The following is a 22492-nucleotide window of genomic DNA, read 5'->3' as shown; positions in this document are numbered from 1 at the left end:
TCTTTCCCTTACCAAGGGCACAAAGCAAGGAGAAGCCAGGCAAACTAACCCGAGAATTTATGGTGTCAAATTCAATTTTAAAAATACAATTATAAAAAAAAAAAAATTCTCGGTTACGTCCTACAAAATGACAGAAAAAGATTGGTTGTTATGGGCAACATCACCTTCATTTTTAGTTGCTTTAGTAAATTTAGCCCTTTGTAAAGATTTAATCTGACATTTCTAGGACTGGAGAACACAGATCTAGTTATAAGGTGTGAGCAAAGTTAGGAGTACACAAAGGGGGGTATTCGATCTGTGCAATTGCCTATTCAATGCTGCCAATTCCAACAGCATTGGAGCTTTCAGATTCAGTTTTTTTTTTTAATTCTGATGTGAATTGTCAGAAACGGCCGCTAATTGGCAAATTCGTGTCCGATTGCGACAATGTAGCCACCCTTTCTGATAAAACGCTACAGCAAGTCGGAAACCGCCTTGAATACGACTGTCATGAACGTCCCCACAGGATTCGGAATTGAATAACCCCCATAGATAACCCCAATATTTGCTGGACCTCTGGGACAGTTATATCTAGGATGTGACATCATCGATGCAAATTACCAGCCTTATCTGCAGAAGAGATAAACAGGCCTATAATCCTTTACAAACACCTAGAAAAACAATCTGTTCTGTAATGGAAGAGAGATCTATTGCTTCCCGGATTAAAAAAACAAAAAACACATGGAAAAATGGAGCACACGTACTCTGGTCTACGCGTTCCCGCTGCACAATTGGAAACTAGGACTTCCACCCGTAAACACTTTGCATAGATTTACACTTGGTTGCAAATACAAATGAGTAAGTCATCCAGCTGAAGCGACAGAAGCGTTATCTACAGTATATTTAGGAAGTCACCGTGTAACCAGGAAATGTAGTGGAGCTGATATATTGCTCATACAAACCGACGGATCCCTGAGCAGTTACGTAACACCGCACTCCCTCTGTATTTGCATAGAGAGCCTGTCACTGGTCATCTTATGTATACTGGAGCCAGTGCCAGAAGTGACATCAGGCTGGGCTGGAGATCATGAATTTCCACTTACACCTGGCTGGCATCCAGGGCCAGCAAATCAGGGCTGGAAAGAGACAATCACGTAGCTATTTTCCCTTGAGGGATGTTGCAACTAATTCACAAAACAGCTTTTTCTGTACTCCAGCCTGTGACAAAACACAAGGTTTTCATGAGAATCTGTCCAATAGGGTGCATACTTGCCCCTTTTATGTACAGTTAGTAGGTCAGTAAATGCCCATGCATCAGGTTACTTATGCAGAACTGTACTTGTGTTTGCTCTCTCCCTTACCAAGGGCACAAAGCAAGGAGAAGCCAGGCAAACTAACCCGAGAATTTATGGTGTCAAATTCAATTTTAAAAATACAATTATAAAAAAAAAAAAAAAAAAAAAAAGGTTTTACTGCCCTTTAAGATTAAATTGTTACAGACTCTAGTTAACTATACAATTATCACAATGTTCTATTTAAGTAGAAGATATTTATAGACAAGTCATTAACTACATCACCGGGAATTTTATTTTCTCATTGCCAAATGTTTCGTAATTATCGAACTGGAATTTTTTGTTTTTATTGATATAGCTGCCCCGTACGGGTCACAGACATTTCTGCACAGACTGCATATTGCAGTATCAGCCACATGGTTATCAAACCCAGAGCCAGCACATAATCGAATCAGAACCTTCAATAGTCTGTGTGTGGCCAGTCTGTGAGAGAATACTGTCAGCAGCTGGAACTAAAGGGTCCTATACACAGGGAGATTTAGCCGAGCGATGCTAGTTTTGCTCAACACACAGCGGCTGCACTTTTACATAACACTCAGTTTGGAGCAGAGAAGGGAAAGGGGTAACATGATAGAAACTTATGCTGTGTACACACCAAAACTATTTGGATTGGATGCAAATCGTATGCAAATCGTGCAATCAGATTTGCATACGATCCGATCCCATCTGTATTCAGATGAATGGATCTTATACAGATCCTACCTGCAGCAGGTAGGATCGGAATCGGATCCAACCAAATGATTTTGACCCAATCTGCATCCAATCGGTCTGAATTGGATCCAGATTGATGTAATTGTGCCCAAATCGTTTTGGTGTGTACTCAGCATTATATATAGTACCAAGGGTTTCAAGAAGGTCCAAGAGGAATTCATTGTTCACAGGAAGAGAAGTATTAGAACACAAAACCACATGATCCAACCGGATATAGGTCAGTCCAGGAAAAAGGACGTCACAGAAGGAGTAGTGCACAGGTTCTCAAACTCGGTCCTCAGGACCACACACAAAGCATGTTTTGCAGGTCTCCTCACAGAATTCGCTAGTGAAATAATTGACTCCACCTGTGGATCTTTTAAAATGTGTCAATGAGTAATGAGTGCACCTGTTGGGTGATCTGCAAAATGTGAACTGTGTGGGGTCCTGAGGACAGAGTTTAAGAACCCCTGGGGTAGCGAATAAGTGGACTAGGCCCCCACCAGAGGTGGAAGATGCTAAGACAGAGTAATGCCCGGTACACACCAGGACAATGGTGCCCGTGAGCGGGTCGTCACAGGAACGTACTACCCCGACCCAGTGCAATGGTCGGTTCTGAGATCCTACCTGCAGCAGGTAGGATCTTGGAAAAGATCGACCGACCAGCGGCGCCGCGCATCGGGATCGCATCAAAAGGACACTGAAATGGCCCAAAACATTGTCAATTTACATACAATCGGTCAAGATTGTATCTAAATTGACTCGTTTGGGCCATATCGTCCTGGTGTGTACCCCACATAAATGAATCATACTTGGGTTAAGCCAGGCATGTCCAATCTGTGTCCCTCCAGCTGCTGTGAAACTACACATCCCAGCATGCCTTGCCATAGTTTTAGCATTCCCCAATAGCAAAACTGTGGCAAGGCATGCTGGGACTTGTAGTTTCACAACAGCAGGAGTTTGGACATGCCTGGGTTAGGCATAGGACTATCCTCCCAAATGATCTAAGGATCAAAAAGGGTTGAGGTTATCTAATGGATAGAAAAAAAGGGGCAAAGTGGTTCTTATCTGCATTCTATGTTTCTATAGAACACATACTCTCTGTTACTGCCCAGGATTCCTGGTATCATTTTACATTCCTTTCTGACAGAAATTTATGAGGAGGAAGGTGGGCGGTGAAACAGTTCAGCCGGATTTCACAATCAAGTTATTTTAAAGAAAGCAAAAAAAAAAAAAAAATTTTTTTTTTAAATAAACAAGCTTCTGGCTGATGCCACTTGGCACACATACCCAATGATCATGCCAGTCCGCACCTCACAGACGTCACCCATCAGCATCACTTTATCTTTACTACTATTATAAGACGACTCTTATCTGTGCATTGGTCTCATGCCACAAGGATTCTCGTCCTGCAGAACCTACTCGCTTGTTTATAGTATCCACACGGATAAACACACTTTACAGAAACACCCACCCACTTATGCGGAGCCCTATCCGGTTATACAGCCTACATGCCCACAGGTGGTCCACACTACTGCGGAGGGCAGTGCAGAAAAGGGTCATGTATTAGTACGTTTATTCATCACCATGGCCAGAAGCACATTAAATAAATGCCATAGTTTTTGGTCATCTATATGGCGCCACAAGGGTTCCGCAGTGCCTAACAATACATAAATGAGAAAACAACAATTTAGGACAAGTACATGGTAAATAAAGACAGTTCCCATCAGGGGACAGGACACTGACACAATTATCAGGGTTGCAGAGAAAAGCACATGAGGAGAGGGCCCTGCTCGTGAGAGCTTACATTCTAAAGGGGAGGGGCAGATAGACAGGAGTGACACAGAAGGGGTAGAATGAAACAAACAGAAAGTTAGGAGGAGATATGGCTGGGTTTAATGAAGAAGTGGGTCTTAAGAGCCCAGTTAATATTTTGTAGAGGGGTGGAGAGTCTGATAGGGAGGGGTAAAGAATTCTAGAGATAAGGAGTGCAACTGCCAATATCTTGGAGGCAGGAATAGGAGGAAGTAACCAGTTGGCAGGGGGAGGGAGTGTAAAGAGATAAAAGGTCAGATATGTATTTAACTGTATTCTGAAGGGAAAGGGTAGCCAGTGTAGGGTGTGTAAGAGTGGGGGTGGACATAGAACATTTGGAGAGGTAGATGAGATGGGCAGCAGCATTGAGGAAAGATTGGAGAGGAAAGAGGTGGTTGTCCTGGAGTCCAGGAGGACCGCATGAGGACCATTAATCCATCTTCCGATACAGGGGTGAAAAGTTAGAGTTGGTGAAATGGAAAGGTGGTTAGGGAAAGGAGGGAGCAGCTTGTTGAGGGTCTGTTGGGATATGATGTCCTGATGTATGGAGTTCCTTTTGGATGTTGAAGACATGGCAAAGTCAAGGGCAGAAAGTTGGAAAGGGAGACGAGGTGGGGAGAGAAGGGTGTTGATGGTGACAAAGAGATGCTGGGGGTTAGAGTATTGGGATGAGCGGAGCATCTTGAAGTATGACTGTTTGGAGACAGAAAGGACAGCACTGTATGATGAACACATAAATAGGGGAAGTCTGCTTTAGAGCGTGATTTCCTCCACCGCCGCTTAGCGGTTAGTGACTATTTTTGCCAACGTCTGAATCTGGTGTGCCAGGGTTGAGGTGTTGATCTACCTCTCCATTATGGTGGCCTACCTACCTCTTTAGACACTTTCTGTTTGAGATATAATAATAAATGGTGGGATAATATATCTAAAAGATGCAATGGTCTGATAACTGGGTCAATTGACTAAATATTAATTTTTTCTCCACAAACATCCAGATTGCAGCACAGCAATCATTATTAAGTTTCTCAGGGACCAAACAATGGGGTATATTCAATGCTGTGGGCCAGCGGTGACAGCGAGCAGTGCTGCCTGCTCATTGTCACCGCTGGTCCCCACAGTATTTGGGAGCGAGGGGAAATCTGCATATTTTGCTGCTAAAGCCGCAGTGAAACACAGCTGATTCGCTGCATTAGCCGGGGGCTTCGCTGATTGGGGGAATCCTCGCGGGCCTGGGACGGCAAGGATTCCCCCCAGAACATTGAATAGAGCAAGCGGCCTGCGAGGGGGTTAAAAAGCAAGAATCGCTGGTTTTCTGCAATCCTTGCTGTAAAACCCCCTCACCATCATTGAAAACGAGCCAATGCCTACTAACCAGTCACCCTATACCTTGTACCCTTCCCTTATTCTAAAACAAAGACAGAAGGAAGGGTAAGGTAAAGTAGGAGGGTAAGGGAAGAAAAGAAAGAAGGAGGGTAAGGTAAAGTAAATTAGGAAGGTAGGGAATGGAAGGTTAGGTAAAGTAGGAAGGTAAGGGAAGAAAGGTGAAGCAAAGGAAAGTCTGAGAGCAATCTTGAATTATCCGGGTCTAGCAGCGCATTGAGGCACATATCTATCAGTTACCAATATGCCTGGAAAGCGATCTCAATCCAAGCTCTAAAACAAATTCATAAAAACTAGACAAGAACAATCAGGGGGAGATTTATAAAACCTTGGAGATACATTAGCTTTTGTCACTTTATAGCAGGACTGCCAAATCGGGCATCTAGAGCTACCAATGGTCCACATTTCCCAGACCACTTAGTTGGTGTTACTAACTGCCACATCAAACCTGCTACAGATCCAGTATATGGTCGTTTGGCCGACAAGCATATGGCCGACAGTCATAAGGTCGACATGCTGAAAGGTCAACATGGGTCTAGGTCGACAATCGAAAGGTTGACATGAGGGTTTTCACGTTTTTTTGGACCCGACATGTGCCGACAGGCGGTATTTCATGCCCTACCATCCACTAGCGAGAATAGAATAGTGTGCCGAGTGTAGCGAGGCACCGAGCCCGAAGCATGGCAAGCGGAGCGAGCCATGCGAGGGAACATGGTGCACTTCTTCCTGTGCCTATATCGACTGTCGACATTCGGGTCAAAAACCAGTGAAAAACCCCATGTCGACCTTTTGACTGTTGACCTAACCCATGTCGACCTACTTGCGGTTGACCAAATGATCCACACCCACAGATTGCCTCATATACATGAACTGTTTGTAGATTTTGCTGGACAGGTTTGGCCATCCCTGCTTTATAGGCTGTCTTCAAAAATGACAGTTAGCAGCACATTGGCAATGGCAATTCTATCTCTCCTCTTCCCCTGTATCTATTCAGGTGCCGATATGTGAGGGGAAGGGGCATGATGATGATGATAACAACGTAAAATGGTTCTGACATTCCGCACACACGTTAATGCAGATAACAGTACATGGAGAGAACAGGATTTCACTTCTTAAATAAAATAAATGTGTCATTGGAGGAGCGGTTGCCACAAATTCCTGACCATCATTATCCACACAGCCCGAGAAATCCCAGGTTAGCCAACAATACACAAGGAACTGTCGGCAGGTTAAAAGCGACCGCGCCTCCTTCTCAGATGTAATAGTGCCCCTGGGCAATGCCACCATTCCATGCCAATACCCAGCTGTAATATGCAACTGCCAATTGTCTCATGTCATTAGTCATGTACAGTAATACACGGAGACAGGGAGAACAGCAGTCAGTGCCAAGTATCCTGCACGCTGCTGATTTTGTATGCAATTAGTCATAGGTGTTCTCCTTTAACGCAAGGCTGGTAACACCAGCAGATGAGCGGCGGCGGCTGGCGATGATGTGGGAGCGTGCATCAGCAGGGTGGCTTTTGAGCTCAAATGACAAAACTGCTCTCCGCTCCAAAATCACCCAGTCTGTATGGGCCTTCTGCTCCACTGCGGCAGGGACAGATTTGATTGGACAACTATTCTCTGTAAGGTTCTGCAAAATATGTGCACTATATAGATGACCTATATATTTTTTTCCGTACATTCATTTGCAACCTAATTAAGTCCTAGCTTTTCCTAATACCTTATTAGCGATTTGTTATTACAATCTATTACACTTAAGCAGATTTCCTTCCTGCCATTTGAATAGGCCTCTATTTGCGCCCTGCTATTTCCTCCATGCTTTGAAATATTACTCAACCAACAGGATGACGGGAATCAGAAAGGTCTAGCTATACATAAAGGATTAACAAAGTCAATATGGTCTGTGGTCCAAAAATATAGTCTACTGCTAGGTTAACTGGCTTCCGACAAAAATTAACCCTGTGTGTGCGCGCGTGCATATGGGCAGACTAGATGGGCCACCACGTCACAGTCTATGTTTGTGATGTGGCGAGTAGTGTAAAAGTATACATAAAACAGAGACTTGCGTGGTTTAATTTGCACATGCTCACAAACTACACCAAAGATGTCCCACATAGAAGAATAAAACCCACAGAACGCCACTAGGTAGAGAAAACCGGGTACCCCCCCCCCCCCCTCCTCTGGGATAACCTAGGTGGTAGGCCTGCTGGGGGCATGCTGCACCCAGAGATTTCCGACACTGACATCAGCATTTTCATATGCCCTAAAGATGTTTCCTTTCATTACAGGTGCCGTAAGCTACAGGGAACCTACCCAGGTGCTATAAATAGGCATCACATCAGCCTACACAAACATCAGGCCACGGGCTATTTTTAGAAAGCACGGTTTCATTTTTAGATCTGGGAAAGGCTATAAATAGAACTTGGGAATCTGTATCCAAATTAACAGTGAGAATGGAATGCAGCAAGGTCAGGATAAGGCACCAGCCGCACATCAACATTCCAGTGCTCAGTGCAATCTCCCCAAGGGCAGATCTGTTTTTTTTTTTTTAAAGAATATTAATTATCTACTTAATGCTGACGGGGAACAAATGATGATGGGTTGTCTAAAGGGCAAATGAGAGCGGACTGCTGCACAAGATTCTTGTGAAGTCGCGCTGATTCCAAATGACATGGGGGAAAAAAAAAAGGTTTCTGGTCGGAAGGAACATCTGGTAACGTATGGGAGAAAGTGACAACTGACCATTTGCTCAGGAACCCTGGTAATCCCCTGGAAATAAAACATTCAGACAAATCCATTTAAATTTAACCAATTTATCTAAACAACCATTTTTGCCCATTTTCTGGCTTCTGAGAGCAACTGGTTGACTGTCATTAGCTTCCGTATATTCCCAGCATTTTTCCCCAACCAGAAAATCTTATGGTGTGTATCCATCCGAAGACTGAGCCGAGGGTCTTTCCCATCCTCCAGAGTTCTTTCTCCTCCTCCGATTTCATTATCCATTGACAATCACATCAATTATTCTATCCTGCAAATCCTCCATCTGAAGCGGAGTTACACACGAATAGACACTGTCTTTACCATTAAATATCTGTAGGGCATTGGCGGGTGTCAGGTTGGCCCTGCAGCACAGCGGATTCCAATATACTCTACATTATGCAGCTGCTGTAGTAAGCGCCCACCTAGACGTCCGGAATAACTTGCTTCCCAAATCAGCCACCCAAGCAACTGAATATCTATCCTAATCACCTAAGCCGTGAGCAGTGTGCGCGAGGAACAATTGAATTCCGCCCGTCATTATAGTACTACAGTCTACCCTGTATACGCACATGGTCACTGGAAGCTACAAGCCTCGCCAATTTCCCTTCTGTATATAATTAAATAGAATTGCCAGGTAGGCGGACAATAAGGACAATTTATTTGAATGAATGAGACACATTAAGGGATAAAGTTACTAAGAAGGGAGTTCTATTGAAGATAGAATGTGATTGGTTGCTATGGGCAACATCCTATCTCTCATCTTCTAGAGCATTGGTTCTCAAACTTGGCCCTCAAGATCCCACACGTTCACGTTTTCCAGGCCACAAGGCAGGTGCACTCATTACGCAGTGACACGTTTTAAAAGATCCACAGGTGGAGCGGATTACGTCACTTGTGATTCTGTGAGGGGACCTGCAAAACATGCACTGTGTGGGGTCCTGGGAACCGAGTTAGAGAACCTGTGTTCTAAAGGGTGCTAAACAAGAAGTAACCGAATAACAGCATAAATGACTGCAGAGGACTTAAAAACCAAGGCTCCGGTGGACATGGTAGACCAAGGCTCAGCAGGAACTCAGCCTGGTTACAGCGATGCAGTCACTAGCTCTAACCCTTTTAAGTGGACATGCATTGTGTCGACCACTGAACATCGACAGGGCTTCGGTTGACACCTGAAATAGGTCGACGTGACTAAGGTCGACAGGGTTGGAAGACTGACACAAGCATTAGGTCGACATGAGTTTTTCACATATTTTTAGCCAATATGTGCCGACAGGCGGTATTTCATGCCCTACCATCCACTGTGGTGGGAGAAAGTGTGGCAAACACAGCGAGGCACCGCGCCCGAAGCATGGCGAGCCATGACACCTAGACAGTCTCCATATCCACTATGTTCACATTTGGGACAAAAAAAAAAACACGTGAAAAACACATGTCGGCTTTTTGACCGTCGACCTTCCAGCCCTGTTGACCTTAGCCATGTCTACCTATTGCAGGTGTCGACCCAATGCCTGTCTACCTTAATTTAGTTGACCCAAGGACCCATACCCCAGCACATAGCTAAAGCAACTAGGAAGTGTACGCTCAGGTTGTTACTCAAACCGCGGGACGGGTGACAGCACAAGAACAAAGAAACAAGTGAAGTCAGCCCATACCTTTTGTCAGAAAATGAGAACCGTGTGCACAGGGAAAACACACTGTGTGCACAGAAGAGTGACAGAGGAAAGTACAGCCTGGGCAGAGACGCATTCCTCCAGCCAGGGGAACTTCAGACCCTTTAGCATATTAATTACATGAACTTACAGCCAGCCAAGAAAATGAAAGTAATGCGGGTGCAGCCCCAAAGGCCGCCTGTGAGCAGTATGCGCTCACAGCAATTAGAGGTCAGCGATGCGTTATGTCAGGGAGCAGAGGTGAAGGACTCTATACGGAGACAGTACATGGACTTTTATTTCTTTGGTATAGATCAGGAGTAGGCCATCTGTGGCACTACACATCCCAGCATGCCCTTCTATGCTGTAAAGTTACACAGCAGCTGGAGTTGCCTACAAGTTCTCAATATTGCCCTCTCTGTAACATTACTATAATAATTAATTTCAGTGACCACGGTACCCCCACCATATAGCGCAGCTTCAGAAACCTTTGGTAATTATTAATGTGAGCAAGAGAGATAAATATACACACACACACACACACACACACACACACACACTAGTTAAAAACCCATCAAAATAACGGCTTCTGCAATGTACTTTCTCTTTAAGCTGTGACCGTTTTAACTTTCAGTTGTGACAGTTTTGTGCCCACAAACACCCCAACCCCCAGTCCCTATCTGCTTCTACCTCCAATCTGTCTTCACAGCTCCATTTCTCCATATTCAGCAAGTTTGAAACAGGTCAGTGTCCCTGCAAAAATTACTTTCACTTTGGAATAAAAGGGCGGGGGGACTATTTAGAGAGGCTGCACTTATGGCGGATTTATGCTGGACCCCGTAATGAGGTGGGAGCAGAAACCATCGTAAGGTAGGACTTTAAGGCTGGTCGCACGAGAGCCGGGCGTGACGTAACTTCAGCGTACCTGTCACCTAGCATGGGAAAAGGTGCTTAATGCAGCCGATCCTGTGCATGGGGGAGCAAGAAAGGGGCAAATTCCAAAGACTGCGTAAAATAACTGAATAAATCCTGGGAGCTTTATACACGAGCTAAAATACACGCAAGCAAGCCGTTCAATCTCCCCCTAGAAGTCTATGGGGGTTATTCTGGTTCTCTCGCAAAGGCAAATTCCCTCTCTAATGGACAAAACCATGAGAACTACAGGTGGGGTAGATGTTACTTGTGCAGAGAGTTAGATTTGGGTGGGGATTGTACTTCAAACTGATATCTATATTGCAGTGTAAAAATAAAGCAGCCAGTATTTACCCTGCACAGAAACAAAATAACACCCAAATGTAACTCTGCACCTGTTACATCTGCCCCCCCCCCCCCCTGCAGTGCCCATGGTTTTGTCCATTAGAGAGTGACTTTGCCTTTGCGAGTGAACCTGAATAACCCCCTATATCAGTGTTGGCTAACCTTGACTCTCCAGCTGTTGTTGAACTACACATCCCAGCACGCCCTTCTACAGTTTAACTATTTGGCCATGCTAAAACTGATCCAGGGCATGCTGGGATGTGTAGTTCAAAAACAGCTGGAGTGTCAAGGTTAGTCATCACTGCCTTAGATGTCAGGCGTAGCCCACCTGTAGCTCTCCAGCTGTTTGAGACTACAAGTCCCAGCATGCCTTGCCACAGTTTTGCTATTAGTGCGCTAAAACTATGGAAGGGCATGCTGGGACTTGTAGTTTCGTAACAGCTGGAAAACTGCAGGTTGCCTACGCCTGGTATAGATGACTCCTGATATTTATGATGATTAAGAATTCTGGGTAAGATTATCTAATAATTATTCCCCCTGAATTATTTTATTTTATACATATGAATCCATTATCCACTTCATGTATGCCCTGGTCGCCACAGTTGTAGTAAGCGGTCACTAAGCACCATTAATTGTAATAACCGCCATTTTATTTTAAATGTCAATTATTAAACTAACATTTTATGGCCAGCTCTCAGGGCTATTTTACCTCATACATCATCTCAGCACTGATATGCAGACCAGACCTGTGCGAATAGTAAATTAACCTTATTACAACACCAAGTGTGCCTCAGCAGAAACAATGAAGTGGAGAAAAGCGACAAGCGGGTGGTCTGCGTGAGTGGTGTTGTTGCTTTTATTTCCGAGACTGTGGGCCTGTATGCTAGGCTGCATAGACGCGCATAGACGGTAGGGTTCATTATAGCACGCTGCACCTTCAAAATTTGCGCAGTTCCTCTTCTCTGGGGTGTAAATGTGGTGCTTCTAGCACAGTGTGGTCTATTTCTGCACCAATTTGCAGAACAGACAAGAAAGAGAAGGCGTAACTGCACAGGATTTGAATGATGCAGGGTAAACCGACCACACATGCCAAAGGCAGGTGATCCAGATCTTCTCTATGCAAAGAAATGATGACTTCTTGTCATCAACAGTAGTTTGCTCAAAATGTACGTATGTATGGAGCAGGCAAGGACGGAGTAGGGCAAAGCTGAAATACAGAGCGTGCAATGGCTTTATGTTTTAGAACAAAGAATGCATTAATCATTACATCTTGAGGCTTAATATTATGTTTAAGAGAAAACCAGACCTTGTCTGATTTATTATTTACTGTCTGGGACGTATTTGCTAAATCTCTTAAGATCTTAAGTTGCATATCATAACATTCCTCTGTAAATTAACTTGGCTACGTGTAAAAATGAGTTTGTACAAAGTCCAGCCACATAACAGAAAAACTGCTCGGGAACTCTCATACTTCAAATCAAAATCCTATTCAATGCCAACTTCCATCTTGTTTCTTGACTGCCAATAACAGTCCTCTCTCTGGTGCTATCCCAGCAACAATCGTAGTGTTTACTTCAGAACCATGCATCTTTCAAAACCTGTGCAGTTCCCCTTCCCTGCCTGGGGTGTCACTCTCTGCTGTGGCGCCTCTAGAAAAAGGTCTGGTCATCTCAGTGCTGAAATACAGACCGGACATGTGCTAGAAGAGGAACTGCACAGGTGCTAGAATGAACGTTAATACCATCATGAATACCCAAATCAGATATCGGAAGTCCATTGCGAGGTAAACATGCAACTACGTGGAGTAGAATGAGATCCTTAAGTCACTCAGCAAGCCTGAGACCCATTTGTGGGACACCTGGGTACTGCTCATCGTGAGTATGCTTAGGTAAAGAAGCAGAAAAGGCGACTAGGAAGGATTATTTTCACGATCTGCTTTAAGGTGCATTAGTAAGAAATGTCTCATTAGCGACTAATCCAACAAAAATTAAACACCCAACTGACCAAGGGATGACGGCCTTGGATAGTGCACGGATCATCCCTTGGTCAACCACCCACATACATAACAAGCCATTCCTTGGAACCGGAGAGTACTGACCTTGGTAGAGGGGGAGACTTGATCTTTGTTTTATCTTTATCTTTCTCTTTGTCTTTCTCCTTCTCTTTATCTTTCTGTCGCTCCTTCTCGTCCCTCTTACTTCGCTCTCTCTCCCATTCATCTTTCCTCTTCTGCCGGTCCTTGTCTCTCTCGCGTTCTCGGTCGCGCTCCCTTTCCCGCTGACGCCGATCTCTATCTCGACCTCTGTCGCGGTCCCGTTCTCTGTCTCGCTGTCTGTCTCTGTCCCTTTCTCGCTCCCTTTCCTGTGCGGAGAGAAGAAATGCGTAAGGGCAAATCTGGTGAGAGAATCTGTTCTGCAGTCAAATAGGTTGAAATGTGGGAAAACCTGGTGTTCGGTATGATCACTGGGCACGATGTTACAGGCTGACACTTCTACAGTGCTTTGTGCACCAACAAAGAAAAGTCCCGCACAGTAACTTTACGCCATAAGCCAGGGTATAGCACCTGCTGCAAAACTGGGTACAAGCAGGTGAGCTGGGGAACAAGGAGAGTTTTGCAACACTTTTGCCGTATATAATATTTAAGCCTCTCTCTCACACATACCGTGATGCTTATTATACGTGAAAATCTACAATAAAAATATTTTAAATTGAAAAGCAATGACATTTTCCTGTTTTGAATTTCCTAATCCAGCCGTAAGCCCTGAAAACAACAAGGAGGGGTAAAAGTTCAGAAGAGGTGGACTCCGCTTTAATGAGAGAGAAAAATAGACAGAGTAAAGGTTTACCTATGCAAGTTTATATTACGAGTTTACTTAGGTTAGGTTTGTGTATCCAATCTTTTGTTTATTGGTATGTGGGACAGACTTTTACAGAAATAGGAGCACAGTGCATTGAACAACTACTTTGCAAAAAGTTCTATTTTTTTTTTCTTTCTGTACAATAACATGAATGGCCCCACATCACCTGCATACAATCCATTATAACAGCTGGCCCTAGAAACAGGGATGAAATGGACGGTGTTGTGATATAGCAGAACAAACGATTAGCAATGATCGCGTCACTTACTCGATATCGATACGGCTCGGCCTCTGTGTACTGCACTCGGAAGTTTTCATACTGACCGCCGCGCCAATATCTCTCCATTTCAAGGTCACAGTAGGGGTCTGCGTAAGGGTCAGCACTAACAAAATAAAGTGTTATAATGATGCAGATGTTAAAATGTTGCGTGCAAAAACAAAAAAAACATTCTGCCCATCTAGTATTAATAACTCAGGTACAGTTTACATCTGCACACGACACACAAATCACCAGGCCGTGGAAAGTTTTACTGATTTGAACGCATTCCAACACAGCCTATTCTGGGTAATGAAAGTGTAATCTGTAACACAAACACAGCCTAAAAATAGTTACAGTTTGTAAAAAAAATACATAAACAAAAAAATATATAAATCTGAATCTTTTACAGGTCTGGAATTTTTCACTACTTGGCCTGTGTCACAAAAAAACTTTTAACAGCAAATAAAAAATCCATCACTAGAGGGCGATAAACCTATTAAGTGGTTTAAGAGAGGAGCACGTGGGTGCTCGGTGGAATTTTTCCCAGCCTTTGGGATGCACGCAGAACAGTAAACAAACAGTGGAGGCAGCGCAGTTCCAAGCTAAAAGTTCATAAATTAAATCTTCCCATAGTTTTCAGTGAAAAGGAGAAGATCACTCACATATACATGGATCCTAAGTCAGGGATTCTCAAACGATGTCGCTAGGACCCCACACAGTTCACGTCTGCCAGGTCAGCCGGCAGGTGCACTCATTACTCACTGACACATTTTAAGAGATCCACTTTTGATTCTGCGAGGAGACCTGCAAAACATGCACTGTGTGGGGCCCAAAGACCGAGTTTGAGAACCTGTGCTATAAAGTAATCAAACGCTGGGGGCACACCTAGGTCAATGTAACATCTCTTTCATTCTGAGGACGTTAAAGGAGGCAGAACAATACTAGAATATCTAAGAACAGCAGCACTGCAGAGAGTGCCGTTATTATGGTCTACGACATACACACGTTTCTTGGCATCCTTAAGGTGATGTCTCGTAGCAGTGTACGGCCACCCGATACCCCGCAAGCTTCCAGGGCAGCAGGGACGCATGCCATCCATCACAATTTGATGTGATGGATCCTGCTCCTCGTACCGAGGTGTGAGGGAGACCAGGACCCCCAGTTATACCCCTCCCGGCACTGGGGTGGGGGGTGGTCCTGCCACAGTGACGAGCAGCCCCAAACTTTACTGACATCACACTGATGAGCCCGAAGTCTGACACCAAATTGCGCGACGCGGGAGACATGGAGGACCGTGAGGGACAGGGACATCCAATTGTGTGACACGCACTCGCAGGTACAGGTGGTCGGATGGCCAGCTGGTCCGTCTACCAACCCATGGGACAGCGCATCGTACCTGAGGGGACATCAAACTGACTGGATTTGGACCGATTTGATGGAATCGACTGAAATAGGCTCAGTGTATGGGGGCCTTTACAGCTCAATGAACCAATACTTCATACTGCATGAAAACGGATGACGGATGACATTCAAAACCATTGTCTCATGTAGACCTGCATGCCCTTGCTAGGACACCGCAAATAAACTGAAGAATGAAAAAGAATTGTGTAATCGCGGTCCGGACAGATTTGTCGGTCACCTCAGAAAAAGAGAGGTCTTAAAATTTTAAAAAAAAAATCTATTAGGGAAAAATATATCATGTAATCTATGTGAATTTGTAGGGCATATGCAGCCTTTGGCTGTCACAGTGTATTTGTGATATTACGGCATAAAAAAGGGAAAGACCAGTAAGGAAAGGTGTTCCTTATAGTTCCCAGCTGTAGAGAGATTTGATAAGCAGGCGGTAATACAGAAACGTTACTTATCTTAAAATAATAAACTTGTTGTTTAGTCCTTGCTGATAAAACAGGGCGTCCGCGCGTCACAGTGATGCAGCAGTAACGGAACAAGTCCGTCCTGACAAAAACATGACCATTACTCCGATGATCATTTACTAGGATGCTCCAGGGTTCAAATCTGCAATAAACGCACTGCACAATGTAGGCTGCCTTCGCACTGTACAACGGGGGCTGTTTAGGGATGTGCGGAAAAATCGGCCTGCAGCTGCGGTGAATGACTTTATGTACAGAGACAGCTGGCGGTGTGTGAAATTCTGCACACGGCGACAGGGCTGGGTGACGTGCACTCCTGCTGCATGAGGTTTAATAAGATGGTCTATGGCTTATGTCATACCACACAGCCTTCATGCCAAAGGGACACTGTCCTACACCATCCACGACGCTTATTCTGTATGGCGTGTTCCATCAGTGACAATAAAACCATAAATGGTATAAAATGACAGATGCAATAAAGGAGCCAATCTTGTATCTTTCATTGCAGACACAAATGAGGTGTTTTGGTAGAGAAATAAAGACAGAGGATATGAAAATAATAGCGGAGCAGGGGTGGTGGTGAGGGGGCGCTGGGCATCTTTGTCTGGGTGGACCCACAAAAAGGTCACAGGGCAATATTATAGGGCCGTTAAATTATCTCTTAATGTAGATACAGTCTTCAAGATGAGGAGAAAATGTCATCGCATAAAAGTTCATAAGAGACACTGGACTAAAAGTAAATATCTATTTCAGGGCAGATTAGTAACATTAAACCATGGACCTGATTCAGACGTGATCGCTGTTGTGCGAATCTGCAATCAGATAGCTGCTACTACAACAGTAAAATCCCACCCAGTGCAGGTTTGCAAATGTCTTGTGAATGAATCGCTGTTCTGCAAACAATTCACAACTCACTCACCATCGAATGATTTTGACAAACTAAGATCTGATCGCAGTACAAATTTGTTCTCAAAATGGGCAAAACCATGCTGCACTGTAGCTGGGGCAGATGTAACATGTATAGATGTATAGATTTGGTGGAGTTATTTTGGGGCAGATGTATTAAGCCTTAACAAGAGATAAATGCAAGGGTGATAAGGAGGGATAAACATCCAGCCAATCAGCTCCTTACTGACTTTTTTCAAACACAGGCTTTAACATGGCAGTTAGCAGGTGATTGGCTGGGCATTTATCTCTCCTTATCACCCTTGGATTTATCTTTTGTTAAAGCTTAATACATCTGCCCCTTTGTTTCTGTGCAGGGTAAATACTGGCTGCATTATTTTTACACTGCAATTTAGATTTCAGTTTCAACAAATTCCAACCAAATGTAACTCTCTCTGCACATGTTACATCTGCCCCAGCTGCAGTGCACATGGTTTTACACATTTTGAGAACAAATTTGTACTGCGATCAGATCTGAATAAGGGCCTAACCAGGACTATTTTTGTGCAGGCTCTAGCAGGAACTGTGGCCCTTCTTCTAGTTCACTCTGACAAAATATTTCTTAGATGGACAAAACCATGAGCACTGCAGGTGAGGCAGGTGTAAAACCCCACCCAAATCTAATTATCTCACAAGTAACACCTGCCTCACCTGCAGTGCTTATGGTTTTGTCCATCTAAGAAATATTTTGTCAGAAAGAGTGAACTAGAATAAGGGCCACAGTTCCTGCTGGAGCCTGCACAAAAATAGCCCTGGGCCTAACTATACGGAACTGACCCTTCGGCAAGTCTGCAACAGACGGGCTTGATAAGGGCTGGAGTGGAAGTCACATACCCTTGTTAAATACACCTGGGCATGCCTGCGTTTTTCTTGACACTCCCAGAAAACATCAGGGGGGAAATTTACTAAAGGAAATTTGTAAAAAAAATAGGTGTATTTGTATCCAGAAATACACCTTTTTTTGACATTTACTATCCCGAAAATATGGCAATTCGTAGTCGTATTGATGTGCTATCAATACGAATTGCCGTATTTTCGGGATAGTAAATGTCAAAAATAAGTCTATTTCTGGATACAAATACACCTATTTTGAACACATTTCCTTTAGTAAATTTCCCCCCAGGTGTCCACCCACAAATGGTGACTTCCAGTCAATCAAACTGCGGCGGGGATTTGCTAAATAAAAATAATCACTGTTTTTGTCCCTGTTAGGAGTCGCTCATGTGTGCTGCAATCCAGACACATGTGCAGTCAATAGATAACCGATCAGCTTGCAAAGTGTACAACAGCAATCCAGTCGGAATAACCCCCAATGTTCATAATATACTCAATGTAGCTGCTAAAATCTTTAATATAAACTAGCATCCCCTCACCAATATAGCCAAATTCTGTACTACATAAAGGAACCAGAACGTAATCATTGGTTTATCAGAGACGAGACTTACCCCTGTGTCACAGTTTCCCGAAATTCCACTTCCCTGGAAAGACAATATACGTATAGGTAAAAACTCACATCATACAAAGAAACACAACAACTTTCTCAGGATTCATAGATGGATCAGACCGCTGTTTGTTTGATGGCCGGTGATAAATTGCCAATGTATAGGTAGACAGCCATTGAGTCGACAGATAATGCTTAAGGTTGCCTGGCTGAAAAGGTCGACTAAAAAATAGTCAACACACAAGTTATTTTATCCCAAATTTCGGATCTGTGTTACTATACACGTGTTGGGAATAATGTGTCAACCTTAAGTGTGTATTTTTATATTGATCTTTTGAACCTGTCGACCTATTGTACCCGTCAGCTTTTCATCTGTTGACATAATGCATGTCAACCATTTGTTGTCAGTCTAATAACTGTCTACCTTCCACATTCAGCTCATCCATCCCTCCTGCTGTTTTTATTGCCTGGTGCACCTGCTACTCTGATTTCATTGGGGCAAATGTATTATGCCTGGTAAAGTGATAACACACCAGCCAATCAGCTCCTGTCTTTTTTTTTTTTCTTTTTTTTAACACAGCTGATTGGGTGGTGCATTAAAACCTTCCTATCACCGCTTTATCACTTCACCAGGCTTAATACATCCGCACCATTATTCCTATTTCCCTGCAACAATGTTTCTTAGTACAGCAGAAATATTTGTTATAATTGCATCTTGTGATAAATTATCAGTCTCTCATTCTTATATAACAATAGTGGCTTGAGACACCTATATCAAAATAGATGTTAAATAATGCATACACACTGAGCCCTCACAGTATTAATGCTCATCGTACTGAGCCCCCACAGTATTAATGCTCATAGTACTGAGCCCCCACAGTATTAATGCTCATCGTACTGAGCCCTCACAGTATTAATGCTCATCGTACTGAGCCCTCACAGTATTAATGCTCATCGTACTGAGCCCTCACAGTATTAATGCTCATCGTACTGAGCCCCCACAGTATTAATGCTCATACTACTGAGCCCTCAGAGTATTAATGCTCATCGTACTGAGCCCTCACAGTATTAATGCTCATCGTACTGAGCCCCCACAGTATTAATGCTCATCGTACTGAGCCCTCACAGTATTAATGCTCATCGTACTGAGCCCTCACAGTATTAATGCTCATCGTACTGAGCCCCCACAGTATTAATGCTCATAGTACAGAGCCCCCACAGTATTAATGCTCATCGTACAGAGCCCCCACAGTATTAATGCTCATCGTACTGAGCCCCCACAGTATTAATGCTCATAGTACTGAGCCCCCACAGTATTAATGCTCATCGTACTGAGCCCTCACAGTATTAATGCTCATCGTACTGAGCCCTCACAGTATTAATGCTCATCGTACTGAGCCCTCACAGCATCAATGCTCATAGTACTGAGGCCTCACAGTATTAATGCTCATCGTACTGAGCCCTCACAGTATTAACGTTCATCGTACTGAGCCCTCACAGTATTAACGCTCCTCGTACTGAGCCCTCACAGTATTAACGCTCATCGTACTGAGCCCTCACAGCATCAATGCTCTTTGTACTGAGCCCTCACAGTATTAACGCTCCTCGTACTGAGCCCTCACAGTATTAATGTTCACATTACTTTTGTGTATATCGCGTTACAGTTACTAATATGCTTTATTTATTCAGTCAGATTGACATGTGCTGTATAGTGTTTTACACCCAACCTGGAAACAGAACATTTAGCTTAACGTGTGCTTTCTTATTTATGGGTGGTTTATAGTTATAAACAACTAATCCTATATTATGGCTATCATTCATATGGGCTGTATATCCAATATGTTCTTCTGTAACTTTTGATGCACCTTGTTTCAGCTATAAAACATGGCTAAAAACACAGGAGAAAAAGAAAAACAGCGTGAAACAAAAAGTGATATTTTCAGCAACAAGTTCCAGTACGGCATGTACAAGCCAGTAAGCTAAAGTTTATAAAAATAACACCAGATTCACAACGGACCCAGTTTCCCGAACTTCTCTAGTGATCCGATAATTCCAGTCCCTGAAATAGTCGTTCTCTTTATCGAAGTCTCTCTCATCCTCGCCGATAGTCACCGTCAGACGCTTCTCCTCAAAATCAGGTTCCTGTTCTTTCCGCATGGTGGCTTTCTTCAGCACCTGCAGGAGAAACCAAAACGCAACAAATGTTGGTTCTCAGGGGGAAAACTGCTCAGTGCTTGGCATCCAGTACAACAAGAGTATAAACTGTTTCCAGCACACATGAAACACACCAATTATGGTCCCCCGGCACTGATAAATGATCCTATTCCTTTTTCTCTTATTTATCCAAAACAGGAACAGATAAATAATACAATAGTGTGATATTGTTTAACAATATAATTCAATTATTTAATTTGATGGGTTCTGATGATCCTGTACCGTTGAGATAGGTCTACTTTATAAGTAGACTCCAAAAGGTATATGATGGAGCGGTCACGTCACCGTTTGAACCCCATAAATATTCATAAATGACTCCAAAAAGACAGAAATTCCACAATGGTGTAATACCGTTTATCTTTTAGATATGACACAGAGGAATATATGAATGATACCAAGACCCGTACCGTTAAAATATGTCTCCTATACAAGTAGACAAACAAGCATGAATGGGAGTGGTTACTTCACCATATGGCTCGAAATAGCCTTAATTTCAAGATCTCCAACGCTCATAAAAATCGAGAAATCGGCATTTGGTGCGATACATACTTTAATAGACACAATAAAAACAAATAAAACAGTGTAGCCAAGGCTGATTCTCACCCTGTGTTTTACCCCACAAAGAATTGCAGACAAAACAAGCGGCTTTCCCCGGAAACTCCACCTGGTGAAGAAGCAGCGTTGGCAGCACTCCTCTCTCCTAACCACCAACGCGTTTCGATACCTGTAGTATCTTTGTCAAGGTGTAGAGAGAGAGACGGTTGGAGATCTGTGTATATACCTCCAGGTCTAAAAACTTAAAAAAACTAAATAAAAAACTAATTCCAGACATGGATAATACCTAAGCATATACAAGGAATTTTTTTTTTGGGAGGACAGCCCACTACTGTGGGCGGTATTTACAAACAAATAGGGTGTATTTTACCAGGTGTAGATCTCGGACTGCTTCTTTCCCAAAGTTATTTCATACGGTCACATATATAACAAATATAGTATAGTAGTCCAAAACACAGTCTATAGAAATATGGGAATTCCACAGGACCAAAAAAATGGATATGTTCTTCTATGTAACAAGCGTTAAAGGTAATAGATCTCTTTTATGGGGATCTTTTAAAGAGATCTATCACCTTTAACGCTTGTTACATAGAAGAACATATCCATTTTTTTGGTCCTGTGGAATTCCCATATTTGTATAGACTTTGTGTTTTGGACTACTATACTATATTTGTTTCCATTTTATTTGCATGTGACCGTATGAAATAACTTTGGGAAAGAAGCAGTCCGAGATCTACACCTGGTAAGATACACCCGATTTGTTTGTAAATACCACCCACAGTAGAGCGCTGTACTCCCAAATTTTTTTTTTCTTGTATATGCTTTTGTTTGACCAGGTTGATAACTCCTGTTAGAGGAGGTCAGCTGCACTTTAAATTGCGCACCAGAAATCCAACCCATTTACCTCTATATGGATAATGCCTAACCCGCTAATCCTATACAGCCTCATTAGCTGAATGCAGAGTCCAATTTCCGCTTTCTCAAAAATTGTCCATAATCAGAATAGTACGATTCCTGCCGCATTGATACTTGCGCTTATCTGGACCTGCCGGAAGCGGAAGTGACGTTTCTTGTTTCAGCTGCCGGGATGTCTCTGTATTCCATAGTTGTTATGGTAACTGCTCCCGCTGTGCTGATACTTCCGCCTTTTGGAGTGATCGGAGGTGGAAGTGACATTATGCGTTCCAATTGGAGTAACATTTATGCGTTCCAGCGCTCGGTCACACTTCCTTATGCTGGGTACACACCAGGACGACTAGGGCCCGATCCCCACAATCTAGATCCAATTCCGATCAATTGGATGTAGATTGTGTGCTGATTGGGCCCTTTTCTGACCTGGTGTGGACCGATACCGATCCGATGCGCGGTCCCGCGGGTCGGTCGGTCGTTATTGAGATCCTACCTGCTGCAGGTAGGATCTCAATGACGACCATACAGCCGGGTGCGGGTCGCCATCGGATCGGA

The 22492-nt window shown here is 43.5% G+C and overlaps 1 protein-coding gene across 2 annotated transcripts in view; it reads right to left on the bottom strand.

The window, feature by feature from the left end:
* ZC3H18 (zinc finger CCCH-type containing 18) overlaps positions 1 to 22492 on the bottom strand; it is an 87378-nt gene that overhangs the window by 23935 nt on the left and 40951 nt on the right. For both annotated transcript variants that reach the window (XM_083164671.1, XM_083164672.1), the window contains exons 6-9: positions 20277 to 20434; positions 18264 to 18296; positions 14012 to 14126; positions 12984 to 13246 (exon numbers count right to left, since the gene is read on the bottom strand). In XM_083164671.1, coding sequence (XP_083020797.1) covers positions 12984 to 13246; positions 14012 to 14126; positions 18264 to 18296; positions 20277 to 20434 — 569 coding nt within the window. The remainder of the gene's footprint in view (positions 1 to 12983; positions 13247 to 14011; positions 14127 to 18263; positions 18297 to 20276; positions 20435 to 22492) is intronic.

The sequence above is a fragment of the Crinia signifera genome, chromosome 11 (assembly GCF_055691185.1).
Source record: "Crinia signifera chromosome 11, ASM5569118v1, whole genome shotgun sequence".
Classification (NCBI taxonomy): Eukaryota; Metazoa; Chordata; class Amphibia; order Anura; family Myobatrachidae; genus Crinia; species Crinia signifera.
The sequence above is the reverse complement of the archived record's forward strand: the minus strand, read 5'-3'. Positions and strand labels throughout refer to the sequence as shown.